At 38.8% G+C, this 13,971-nt stretch overlaps 1 protein-coding gene across 2 annotated transcripts in view; it reads left to right on the top strand.

Annotated features, from left to right (window-relative positions):
• ADAM21 (ADAM metallopeptidase domain 21) overlaps positions 1-11,328 on the top strand; it is a 51,818-nt gene extending 40,490 nt beyond the window's left edge. The window contains exon 6 of one of the 2 annotated variants that reach the window (XM_069596919.1): positions 9,034-11,328. In XM_069596919.1, the coding sequence (XP_069453020.1) occupies positions 9,346-11,100 (1,755 nt within the window). In that variant the 5' untranslated portion in view covers positions 9,034-9,345 and the 3' untranslated portion in view covers positions 11,101-11,328. Of the gene's footprint in view, positions 1-8,815 lie in introns of both variants that reach the window. The other variant, XM_069596917.1, reaches the window with a different exon arrangement.
• The last annotated feature ends 2,643 nt before the right edge of the window (positions 11,329-13,971 follow it).

Genomic DNA, 13,971 nt, shown 5'->3' on the forward strand with positions numbered 1-13,971 from the left:
ATCAAGCAAAACCAAAAAGAAAAAATACTGAATAGGTGACAACATTTGCAAATGATATAAGGGATTAATTTCCAAAGTATATAAACAACTCATACAACTCAACATCAAAGAAATAAACAATTTAAAAATGGGCAGAGCACTAAACAGACATATTTCCAAAGAGGAAAGGCAGATGGCCACAGGCACATGAAAAGATGCTCAACATTGATAATGATTAGAGAAATGCAAATCAAAACCACAGTGACATCACACTAGTTTAGCTATCATCAACAGAAGACAAATAACTAATGTTGGTGAGCATGTGGATAAAAGGGAACCTTCATACACTGTTGGTAGGAATGTAAATTGGTGCAACTACTGTGAAAACAGTATGAAGGTTTCTCAAAAACTAAAAAATAGAACTTCCATATGACCCAGCAATGTACTCCTGGGTGTATACCTTAAAAAACCACAACCATTAATTCGAAAAGATACATGCACTCTATTGTTAATAGCAGCACATGGAAACAACAGAAGTGTCCACTGACAGATGAATGGATAAAGAAGATGTGCTATATACATATAATGTAATATCACTCAAGTATAAAAAAGAATGAAATTTTGCCACTTGCAGCAACATGCATGGACTTTGAGTGCTTTACGCTATGTGAAGTCAATCAGAAAGAGAAAGATATATATTGCATGATATCACTTGTAAGTGGAATCTAAGAAAACACCAAACTAGTTACTATAAAATAAACAGACTCACAGATATAGAGAACAAATGGGTGGTTATGAGTGTTGGATGGGAAGGAGGGATTTATAGGAACAAGGCTGTGTGAAGTACAAACCATTCAGTGTAAGACAGGTTCAAAGATGCCTTGTACAACCCAGGAAATATAGCCAATATTTTACAATAACATTAAATGAAAAGTAACCTTTTAAAATTATATAAAAATAAAAAATATTAATCCAATGACCTTTGATTCAAACTGATATTTGCTCAAACTCTTAAAATTTAACAAAACAGATAATTCAATGTCTAAAATAAATAAATAGCAGATTAAGTGATAAAAACACATAAGTGATCTGGAAGATAGAATAATGGAAATCACCCAATCAGAACAGCACACAGAAAGAAAACAAAACAAAAGCAATCTATGACATCGTTTGAAGCATCACTACCAACAAAGCTAGTGGAGATGATGGAATTCCAGCTGATCTATTTCAAATCCTAAAAGATGATGCTGTGAAAGTGCTGCACTCAATATGCCAGCAAATGTAGAAAACTCAGCAGTGGCCACAGGACTGGAAAAGGTCAATTTTCATTCCAATCCCAAAGAAAGGCAATGCCAAAGAATGCTCAAACTACCTCACAATTGCACTCATTCCACACGCTAGTAAAGTAATGCTCAAAATTCTCCAAGCCAGGCTTCAACAGTATATGAACCGTGAACTTCCAGATGTTCAAGCTGGATTTAGAAAAGGCAGAGGAACCAGAGATCAAATTGCAAACATCCACTGGATCATCGAAAAAGCAAGAGAGTTCCAGAAAAACATCTATTTCTGCTTTAGTGACTATGCCAAAGCCTTTGCCTGTGTGGATCACAAGAAACTGTGGAAAATTCTGAAAGAGATGGGAGTACCAGACCGCCTGACCTGCCTCCTGAAAAACCTGTATGCAGGTCAAGAAGCAACAGTTAGAACCGGATATAGAACAACAGACTGGTTCCAAACGGAAAAGAATATGTCAAGGCTGTATATTGCCACCTTGCTTATTTTACTTACATGCAGAGTACATCATGCAAAATGCCAGGCTGGATGAAGTACAAGCTGGAATCAAGATTGCTGGGAGAAATATCAATAACCTCAGATATGCAGATGACACCACCCTTGGAACTAAAGAGCCTCTTGATGCAAGTGAAAGAGAAGAGTGAAAAAGCTGACTTCAAACTCAACATTCAAAAACCTAAGATCATGGTATCTAGTCCCATCACTTGATGGTAAACAGATGGGAAACAATGGAAACAGTGACAGACTTTATTTTGGGGGGCTCCAAGATCACTGGGGACGGTGACTGCAGTCATGAAATTAAAAGATGCTTGCTCCTTGGAAGAAAAGCTAAGACCAACCTAGTCAGCTCAGCTCAGTCACTTAGTCATGTCCAACTGTTTGAGACTCCATGGACTGCAGCATGCCAGGTCTCCCTGTCAATCAGCAACTTCCAGAGTTTACTCAAACTCATGTCCGTTGAGTCAGTGATGCCATCCAACCATCTCATCCTCTGTCATCCCCTTCTCCTCCTGCCATCAATCTTTCCCAGCATCAGAGTCTTCTCCATTGAGTCAGTTTTTCACATCAGGTGGCCAAAATATTGGATTTTCAGCTTCAACATCAGTCCTTCCAATGAATATTCAGGACTGATTTCTTTTAGGATGGACTGGTTGGATCTTGCAGTCCAAGGGACTCTCAAGAGTCTCCTCCAACACCACAGTTCAAAAGTATCAGTTCTTCGGTGCTCAGTTTTCTTTATAGTCCAACTCTCACATCCATACATGACTACTGGAAAAACCATAGCTTTGACTAGATGGACCTCATCAACAGGTTCTTTAGTTCCTCTTTGCTTTCTGCCATTAGAGTGGTATCATCTGCATATCTGAGGTTGTTTCTCCTGGCAATGTTGATTCCAGCTTGTGATTCATCCAGCCTGGCATTTTGCATGATGTACTCTGCATCTAAGTTAAATAAGCAGGGTGACAACATACAGCCTTGCAAAGTATAGAGAAATACAAATGAAAACCACAATGAAGTATCACTTCACACCAGTCAGAATGGTTATTATCAAAAAGCCTACAGATAAAAAAATGCTGGAGAGGCTGTGAAGAAAAGGGAACACTCCTATACTGTTGGTGGGAATGTAAAGTGGTTCAGCCACTATGGAAAACAGTATGGTGTTTCTTTAAAAAAAAAAAAAAAGAAACTAAAAATAGAACTACCATGTTATCCTGCAATCCCACTCCTAAGTATGTATCCAGAAACACCAATTCAAAAAGATACATGCACCCCAATGTTCATAGCAGCAGTATTTACCATAGATAAGACATGGAAGCAACCTGAGGACCCATCAACAGATGGCTGGCTTAAGAGGATGTCATATATATATATATATATATATATATATATATATGCATGTGTGTGTGCGTGTGTGTACACCCACACACAATGGAACACCACTCAAGCATAAAAAGAATGAAATATTGCCATTTGTAGCAACACGGATAAACCTAGAGAATATTATATTTAGTGAAGTAAAGCAGACAGATAAATACTGTATGGTATTACTTGAAAGTGGAATCTAAAAAACAGAATAAACAAATCTATGTACAAAATGTAAACAGACTCACAGAGATAGTAAACAAACTTATGGTTACCAAAGGGGAATGAAAGTGGAGAAGGATAAATCAGGAATATGGGATTAATAGATACAAACTACTATACATAAAATAGATAAGCAACAATGATCTAGTGTATAGTATAGGGAACTATATTCAATATCCACTTGTAAACTACAATGGAAAATAAGAAAATAATCTTAAATATCTATCTATCTATCTAAATCATTTTGCTGTATGCCTGAAACTAACACAATGTTGTAAATCAACTCTACTTCAATTTAAAAAGCCTGACTTAATTTTAATTAGATCCCATTTGTTTATTTTTGCTTTTATTTCCAGTATTCTGGGAGGTGGATCATAGAGGATCCTGCTGTGATTTATGTCGGAGAGTGTTTTGCCTATGTCCTCCTCTAGGAGTTTTATAGTTTCTGGTCTTATGTTTAGATCTTTAATCCAGTTCATTGCAGCACTGTTTATAATAGCCAGGACATGGAAACAACCTAGATGTCCATCAGCAGATGAATGGATAAGAAAGCTGTGGTACATATACACAATGGAGTATTACTCAGCCATTAAAAAGAATACATTTGAATCAGTTCTAATGAGATGGATGAAACTGGAGCCAATTATACAGAGTGAAGTAAGCCAGAAAGAAAAACACCAATACAGTATACTAACACATATATATGGAATTTAGAAAGATGGTAATGATAACCCTGTATGAGAGACAGCAAAAGAGACATAGAGGTATAGAACGGACTTTTGGACTCTGAGGGAAAGGAAGAGGGTGGGATGATTTGGGAGAATGGCACTGAAACATGTATACTATCATGTAAGAAACGAATCGCCAGTCTATGTTCGATACAGGATACACAATGCTTGGGGCTGGTGCACGGGGATGATCCAGACAGATGATATGGGGTGGGAGGTGGGAGGGGGGTTCAGGATTGGGAACTCATGTACACCCGTGGCAGATTCGTGTCAATGTATGGCAAAACCAATACAGTATTGTAAAGTAAAATAAAGTAAAAATTAAAATAAAAAAAATACACTGAGTTAAAAAAAATCAAGTCGGTGTTAAAATGTACAATTTGCATAACTTAGAAATGTACTGACATTAAATAAACCAAACGGAATATTAAAAAAAAATAAATAAAAAGCTTGACTTAAATAACAAATACAAAAACAAAAAAACACATTGAAAAATCCTCCTGGTTTTCAGATGGGTTGTCTATATGCTTGCTACCATTAGTTATGATGAAGGTAGGTTTTTGATGGCGAATAATTCCATCAGTCAGGTGTCAAAGTCTTTGAAGTTTGTGCAAGAATGATAGGGGCTAGTTGATGGCAGAGTGAGAAAGAAAGGTTAAAACTTACTGTAGTTGGAAGCAGTTGGATAAATGGTTTGGATTTGACTTGGTGAGCTGTGGGCAACAGGAACCCAGCTTATGGACCACAAAGACATATGACTTCTATGATATGGGTTTCTCTAGAGTGAGTTTCAGGGCAAGCAGTAAGCTTGAGGAAGTTTAAGCAGGTAAGTATATGTAGGGAGCTTTGTGAAGGGGGAGGGGGTTGATTTTGGTTGTCTCTGTCTGTCTGTCTGCCTGTCTTTTTCAACAAATGAAAACTGCAGAAGTAATAGGGGAAGTTGTATGTAGGGATGATATAGAGGAATTTGAATTAAAGTAAAAGAAGTATTGACTAGGAATGGATTTAGAATCCAGGGGATGACTGGTACTGAGTCAGGCATCTTCATTTTCATACCAGCTATGAAAGGCTTCTTAGATTAGCTTGGCTTAGTTGCTCTTCATAAGAAATTGAACTTACCTTGGCAGTACATTTATCACAGTCATGGATGAAATCAGATTTTTGAGCCTGAAGCATCTACAAGAGGAGAGGCCACTTTAAGAAAAAGAATAGAAAATTACAATAAGGATTAAAATGAACATTTATTTAGCATGGGAAGAAATCACAACAAACAATAACTTTCAAAAGTTTGAAAATAACCGTAAACATCACAAAAATATTCAAAAACCCAATAATTGCATTAATTTCCTAACACACTTCTATGTTTCCCTCAGTTCAGTTCAGTCGCTCAGTCGTGTCTGACTCTTTGCGACCCCATGAATCACAGCACACCAGGCCTCCCTGTTCATCACCATCTCCCAGAATTCACTCAGACTCACATCCATCGAGTCCGTGATGCCATCCAGCCATCTCATCCTCGGCCGTCCCCTTCTGCTCCTGCCCCCAAGCCATCCCAGCATCAAAGTCTTTTCCAATGAGTCAACTCTTCACATGAGTTGGCCAAAGTACTGGAGTTTCAGCTTTAGCATCATTCCTTCCAAAGAAATACCAGGGCTGATCTCCTTCAGAATGGACTGGTTGGATCTCCTTGCAGTCCAAGGGACTCTCAAGAGTCTTCTCCAACACCACAGTTCAAAAGCATCAATTCTTCAGCGCTTAGCTTTCTTCACAGTCCAACTCTCACATCCATACATGACCACAGGAAAAACCATAGCCTTGACTAGATGGACCTTAGTCGGCAAAGTAATGTCTCTGCTTTTGAATATGCTATCTAGGTTGGTCATAACTTTTCTTCCAAGGAGTAAGCGTCTTTTAATTTCATGGCTGCAGTCACAATCTGCAGTGATTCTGGAGCCCAAAAAAATAAAGTCTGACACTGTTTCCCCATCTATTTGCCATGAAGTGATGGGATCGGATGCCATGATCTTCGTTTTCTGAATGTTGAGCTTTAGGCCAACTTTTTCGCTTTCCTCTTCATCAAGAGGCTTTTTAGCTCCTCTTCACTCTCTGCCATAAGGGTGGTTTCATCTGCATATCTGAGGTTATTGATATTTCTCCCAGCAATCTTGATTCCAGCTTGTGTTTCTTCCAGTCCAGCGTTTCTCATGATGTACTCTGCATAGAAGTTAAATAAGCAGGGTGACAATATACAGCCTTGACGGACTCCTTTTCCTATTTGGAACCAGTCTGTTGTTCCATGTCCAGTTCTAACTCTTGCTTCCTGACCTGCATACAGATTTCTCAAGAGGCAGGTCAGGTGGTCTGGTATTCCCATCTCTTTCAGAATTTCCCACAGTTTCTTGTGATCCACACAGTCAAAGGCTTTAGCATAGTCACTAAAGCAGAAATAGATGTTTTTCTGGAACTTTCTTGCTTTTTCCATGATCTAGCGGATGTTGGCAATTTGATCTCTGGTTCCTCTGCCTTTTCTAAAACCAGCTTGAACATCAGGGAGTTCATGGTTCACGTATTGCTGAAACCTGGCTTGGAGAATTTTGAGCATTACTTTACTAGCATGTGAGATGAGTGCAATTGTGTGGTAGTTTGAGCATTCTTTTGCATTGCCTTTCTTTGGAATTGGAATGAAAACTGACCTTTTCCAGTCCTGTGGCCACTGCTGAGTTTTCCAAATTTGCTGGCATATTGAGTGCAGCACTTTCACAGCATCATCTTTCAGGATTTGAAACAGCTCAATTGGAATTCCATCACCTCCACTAGCTTTGTTCGTAGTGATGTTTTCTAAGGCCCACTTGACTTCACATTCCAAGATGTCTGGTTCTAGATTAGTGATCACATCATCATGATTATCTGGGTCGTGAAGGTCTTTTTTTGTACAGTTCTTCTGTGTATTCTTGCTACCTCTTCTTAATATCTTCTGCTTCTGTTAACTTCCTAACACACTTCTATGTTTCCCTACAGTTTTATAATTACTTCCTCTTTAGCTGCCTCCCTCATGAGTATTATTTTGTTATATTTTCTCTGGAGAGAACAGAAAGTAATTGCATGTCCCTAGTATATTCAACCAAAATTTATTTTTTATTCTAGATATTTAGAAAAATTCAGCTTTACAACTTGTTACTGGTAAAACAATAAAAATTACCTAAGTTATTGAATTTCAGGAGACATTTATCAAGTCTTTAATATATGAACCATTTTATTTCAGGGCACTTCAAATTTTCTTGTGTAGTAACTAATTTTGAACACTCTTACATGGATGACATTACTAAGCACCTCCTAGGGGTTTATGGAGGTCTATACAGTGAGGGTCCCTGAATCATTAACTTTATTACTCAGGTTAATGTGATTCAGATCCTATTATAATAATCTGATTATCTGTCTTTTTTCCACAGGTTCAGTGATTCTTAGCCTCTTTTTTGTCACTTAACTGAGACTATGATGATGTCTATGGACACTCTCCTCAGTCATAGAAAAGGGCACATAATATATAAAATATTGAATACAATGTTATAGAGCCTTCTGAAGTTATTCTTGCTCCTGCCACATATTTCTGCACTAAATTGATCATCTGCTTAATGCACTGTATTTTAATTTTTATTTCCCTAGTATCTAGCACAATGTCCTATATTTTGTATGCTCCAGACATAAATTAAAGAAATTAATGAATGTTGCCAGGCAGATTGTATGCCAGGTAATACAGAAATTCTTCACTTTCAAAAACTGTTGGTAAATACATTTTAGCAGACATTGGGAATTTCCCCCTGCAGTCCTAAAATACCAGGCACTCTGATGCCTTTGCCCCTAGAAGACAGAATTCCTCTTCTCAGACTTTTAAATTTCATGAATTCTTATTATCCCTTCTGAAGTTATTTCCTCTTGTATTTCATATTCTGCTACAGGTAACCAGGAAGAACAACCTTGTTTTCCTCATTCCTTTAGAAGATGTCAGTATTTATGATTTTTTCTCTTATAAAAATTATGAATATGTATATTAATACATTTTAAGTGGCATTCATCTATAACCCAAGTACTTCACCACCCACTATTTCCATTTTTCACTGTATGGAGGACTATACTAGGTCCTAGTATATAGGGGATATTATAATATAGGGGATATTAAAATGAGTTAAAATCATAAACCTTGCACTGACTCAATGAGTGAAGGAGAATATCACAAGGAGACAAGCAAATAACTTGAGATAAATAGTCTAAAGTAAATCATAAGATGGATGCAAATTGACATATAAGGATTGTGATGGTCTCTGACCTCTCCAGTTTTGACAGGAGAAAGTAACAAGAGTTATGCAAGGGCAACAGGCACAAACCAACACAGTTTTGGACAAATTGAGATACAATGTCACTGTACTCTGAAGTTTCTTTAGTTTTGCTTTAACATTATATTGAGGAGATTTTTATACCACCTATATGTGTTTGAGATAATTGTATAATGAAGACCCAAGTGCCTAGCATCCAGTTCCAACAACTATCCACTATCGATAGGGCCAGTATTGTTTTATCTTTGTCCCCTCTAACTTTACATCCCCAGTTACTGAAAGCATATCCAAAGCTTTTTGCTGCATTAATCACTCTTGATACATTCAAATTCTTTCTCCTATTTTCCTTACCCAATCCCACCACCATCCCCCACCCTTCTTTTTATTTTCACTTTTCAGCACTGCCCGCTCTGATGGTCACACTCTCACAGGACGCAGATCCTTAAAGTTCAGCTCAGAGGGAGGAGCCAGGTCAGCAGTGCCTGATAAGTTCTTCTCTGGACAGATGGCTCCATAGTGGCTGCTCCATCATGGTGACTGGTGAGGCGAGAGTGTCCAGGCAGGTTGTTGGACTGCTCTGGCTTGAGGTGTCTCTGTTCTCTTCTGGTCTCTCCCAGGAAAGGCGCTCTCAAAGCCTCAACTCCCCAGATGTGGTGATTCCCTTGAAGGTTACCAACGGGGGCAGAGGTCCAACTGCTCCAGGTTGGCTCTCCTACAGCCTGCAGTTTGGGGGTCAGAGACATGTTGTCTGCATAAGAGCTAAGAAGATCTTGATTTCCAAACCCCTCCCAGTGTTCACCTACACGGACCAGCACGCCCTTCAGCAGGATCAGCCTTTTGTTCCTAATGACTGCTATTATCATGGTTATGTGGAGGGGGTCCCCGAGTCCCTTGTTGCCCTCAGTACTTGTGCCGGGGGCTTTCAAGGAATGCTGCGGATAAATGACTTTACCTATGAAATCAAGCCCATCAGGCACTCTACTACATTTGAACACCTGGTATATACGATAAACACTAAAGAGACACAGTTGTCACCTATGAGATGTGGCTTAAATAAAGCAGCACACCAGCAGCTGGAATTCGAAGAGGCTGAGAAATTAACTCTGAAACAAAATTCTGCTTATAACCGGTGGGCCCATTTGTGGTTTCTGGAGCTGGTTGTGGTGGTAGATCACAATTTCTTCATTTATTCTCAAAGTAATTTCTCAAAGGTGCAGGAGAATGTTTTTGTTGTTGTCAACATAGTGGATTCCATTTATCAGCAGTTGGGTACCTATGTGATTTTGATGGGGATTGAGATTTGGAATCATGGAAATGTTTTCCCACTGATAAGCATAGAACAGGTTCTGGAGGACTTCTCTCAGTGGAAACAAATCAGTCTTTCCCAGCTACAGTGTGATGCTGCACATATTTTCATTGAAAATTCACTTATAAGTGTCCTCGGTATAGCCTATGTGGCAGGAATATGTCACCCTCCTCTCGACTGTGGAGTTAATAATTTCAAAGGAGACCCTTGGTCTGTTTTTGCTCTCACTGTAGCTCATGAGTTAGGTCATACTCTGGGTATGCAGCATGATGAAGAATTCTGTGTGTGTGGACAAAGTGCTTGCATCATGAATGCTATCAGGTTGCCAGCAGAGAGATTCACGAATTGTAGCTATGCAGAATTTACAAAGACCACTTTAAACCAGGGATCATGTCTGCACAATCTGCCAATTCCAGGGGCAGTCTTCATGCTGAAGCACTGTGGGAATGGTGTGATTGAAGGAGAAGAGCAGTGTGACTGTGGATCAATAAAGCAGTGTGAACAAGATCCCTGTTGTCTGTTGAACTGCACTCTAAGACCTGGGGCTGCTTGTGCTTTTGGGCTTTGTTGCAAAGACTGCAAGTTCATGCCATCAGGGGAGCTCTGTAGACCTCAGATCAATGAATGTGACCTTCCAGAATGGTGCAATGGGACATCTCATCAGTGCCCAGAAGATGTCCATGTGCAGGACGGGATTCCCTGTAGTGACAGTGCCTTTTGCTATCAGAAGAGCTGCAACAGCCATGATGGACAGTGCAGGGAGATTTTTGGTGAAGGCGCAAAGAGTGCATCTCCAAGGTGCTATAAAGAAATCAACTCCCAGGGAAACCGTTTTGGCCACTGTGGTGTAAATGGCACAGCATACCTAAAATGCCCTATTTCAGACAGCTTTTGTGGGAGAGTTCATTGTGAGAATGTGGGGAACATCCCCCACCTGGGAGATCACTCAGATTTGCAATACACTCACATCAATGGTGTCACCTGCTGGAGTGTAGACTATCACTTAGAGATGAGTACACCTGATGTTGGTGAAGTGAAAGATGGCACCATGTGTGGTCCAGGAAAGATCTGCATACACAAGAAGTGTGTCAGCCTCTCTCTTCTGTCACAGCTCTGCTTGCCTGAGACCTGTAACATGAAGGGGATATGCAACAGCAGACATCACTGCCACTGCAGCTCTGGGTGGTCCCCGCCCTACTGCCTACACAGAGGCACTGGAGGTAGCGTTGACAGTGGCCCAGCATCTGCCAGAAGAGTTTTCTTGCCAATAGTTGTCCCTCTTGGTTTGTTTGTTTTGCTTTTACCTTTAATTGCTGTATTTATGCATCTTCAAAAATGTTTTAGACCCAAGAAGACTAAGACTCACTCTCCCAGTTAAGAATATGACTGTAACCCAATAGCCTATACATTAAGTTTTAGTCTATTGGCAGGAGAAAGATTCCAACATGCCTGTTCGGGAACACATTTCTGACAGTTTGCAGAAAAATGTGGACACCTTGCCTTCTGTCAGTATCAAAGATATTGCCATCAAGCAAAGGTAATTCCTAATGTTTTCCTATCTACTGTTCATGGTTTTAAGAGGCAAATAAAATTCATTTCCCTGCAAGTGAGTTCTCTTTGTGTTTCTTGAGCACAGATATGACTCAGGAAAGGCAGGAGATAGACATCTGGGGACCCAGGGATGAGTCTCGCCTCTTTTCATTTCTTCCCAAAGTAACTTCTCAGAGTTACACAGGGATGTATTTGCTGTTGTCAGCCTAGTGGATTCCATTTATCAGCAGTTGTGATTTTGATTGGGACTGAGATTTAGAATCATGGAAATGTTTTCCCATTGAAATGCACAGAACAAGAAAAGACTGCAATGCAATTCATGCCATCAGTGAAACTTTGTAGATATAAGGTCAGTAAGAGTGATCTTCCAGAGTGCTGCAATGGGACATCTCATCGGTGCCAGAAGATGTACATGTGCAGGACAGGTTTTCCCTGTAGTGACAGTGTCTACTGTTACAAAAAGTGAAATAATAAAGTTGCAAAATTACTTAATTTCTAACACTGTGATCCAAAACCTGAAAAGAAGGGTAACAATAATGCTTTCCCATCCAACCTCTAGGGGTTATTAGGTAAACTAAAGAGAGAAAGGAATGGTTTCTTATTAAAGTATAAACATTGTTTTTAACAAAAATTCCTGACACTGTTCCTTCTGCTTTCTAGCCAAGCTTATCTGCTCTAACACTTTGCCTTAATTTGGCAGTTTGCATATCCTCTTTGAGGAATTTCTTTGAATACCGGAATACAATCTTCATGAGGGCAGAGTTGTTTTAACTGTTTTCTGCTTACTGTTGTGTCCCAATAGCTAGAACAGTGCCAGATAAACAATAAATGTTTAAATGGACTATTACTTGCATAAAATTAATTAGGAAATGAAAAAAAATAATTTGGTCCTGTTTTAAAAACTACTGTAGCTCTTCTTCACAATTGAACTTTGAATATTTAAAATGTGTATTTATAATGCTCTTTTTGTACTTGTCCTTCGCTATCTTTTAGTCCCCAGTTTATGATCTCCTCAGTCTATTCTCAGTATAGCTAGAAGTCTTGTCTCTTGAAAACACATTTCTATACCAGATACTCTCTGTATATGGTGCAGACAACTTCTAAATGCCTCTTTTTGTCAACTGAATTAAACTTTGTGATATGATTTTCCACTATCCTTTGCACATTTTGTATCCTCCAGCTATTTTCTGTTTTAAAAATACTTAGCTGTGTCATACCTCTGCACATCTGTACATCCATTGCCATTCCCCAAATTCTAACACCCTCTCCAACCCCCTTGCCTTGGAAAACTCCCATTTTCCTCTCAACAGAGGTTAAACAAAACATCTTTGGAAAAGCATTTCCTTGTGAAATGCTTGTTCTACTTGTGTGCTTCTGTCACTTTGTGCTCATTGCTTGGAGGCATTCTAGGAACAGATGAGGAATAGACGGTAACAATGGATCACCCAGAAACAGAAAGAAGAAACCGATGTTTAGTAGAGTCACAGAAACAGGGAAGCAAGAACCAAGGAGATAAGCTAATTAAATTAGTTTTAGAACATAAATCAGAGATTTACTCACACATTTTCAGTATACATAATCATATGGAGACAAAAGGCAGCTGCTCCAATTTATTGTTTCTCTTTTGAAATTATTTTGTGTATGTTGTTGTTTTTCAGTTGCTAGGTCATATCCAACTCTTGCAACCCCAAGGAGCCCATTAAGCTCCTCTGTCCATGGGGTTTTCCAGGCGAAAATACTGGAGTGGGTTGACATTTCCTTCTCCAGGGGATCTTCCCAACCAGTGATGGAACACACATCTCCTACACTGGCAAGTGAATTCTTTACCATTGAACCACAAGGTAAGCTCCTGTTTTTGTATAAAAATATTAAACTTGGTTACAGTCAAATTTATCAATCTAATATTATTTACACACTGGGTTTTACATTTTTCACTTGCGGTAACTTTGGGATAATCCTTTTTATTTTCTGGGATTATGCTGACATCAGTTTTCATGCTCAAATTTGGACTTTATTTTGCTATAAGAAATGAAATCTTCAATTATTTACTAAGAAAAAAACCCCCTCAAATTGTCAGAGAGCAAAGAGAATCATCAAGAAGTAAAATTCCTTAAATATATTAAAAAATTAAACAGATATCCATTGTAGCAATGGACATGCAAAATATAATTTGCATAATTGAGAGTGTCTTTCTATAGATCAGAATCAAAAAGTAGAAACAATGAAAAAAAACAGAATGCTCAATTATTTTTCCTTTAAACTCCTTTATGACTTAGCATGGCTAGATTAAGGAATTAGAAAACAAAACATATCCTTACCTAGGAGTGCCACCAGGGTTAGCAGAATTGCAATGTGTTTCATTCCTTTTCTTTTATGGAAATACAGGAGAATGCAGAAAATTAATATTTCTAAAACCTAAAAAGGGAAAAGATAGGAAGAGTAAAGTGTAAATTATTCTACACAAAGTCTTCAGAATGCCACACTTCTCTTTTTTGATTTTGCAACGATTACCGTATGAGGGTTGAGGGTGACTAGAGTTCCCAAGAACAATTCTAAATATATGAGAACAACATAAGGAGCCTCAGCCATCCAGACTCAGAGTTCTAACGTCACCTGCAGGGTAATGACACCTAGCTCTAGATCTCCAGTTCTCCCTGCAGCTCCACTCTCACTTAACCAGTTGTCTAACAGACATTCC

Source organism: Ovis canadensis, chromosome 7, assembly GCF_042477335.2.
Source record: "Ovis canadensis isolate MfBH-ARS-UI-01 breed Bighorn chromosome 7, ARS-UI_OviCan_v2, whole genome shotgun sequence".
Taxonomy (NCBI): Eukaryota; Metazoa; Chordata; class Mammalia; order Artiodactyla; family Bovidae; genus Ovis; species Ovis canadensis.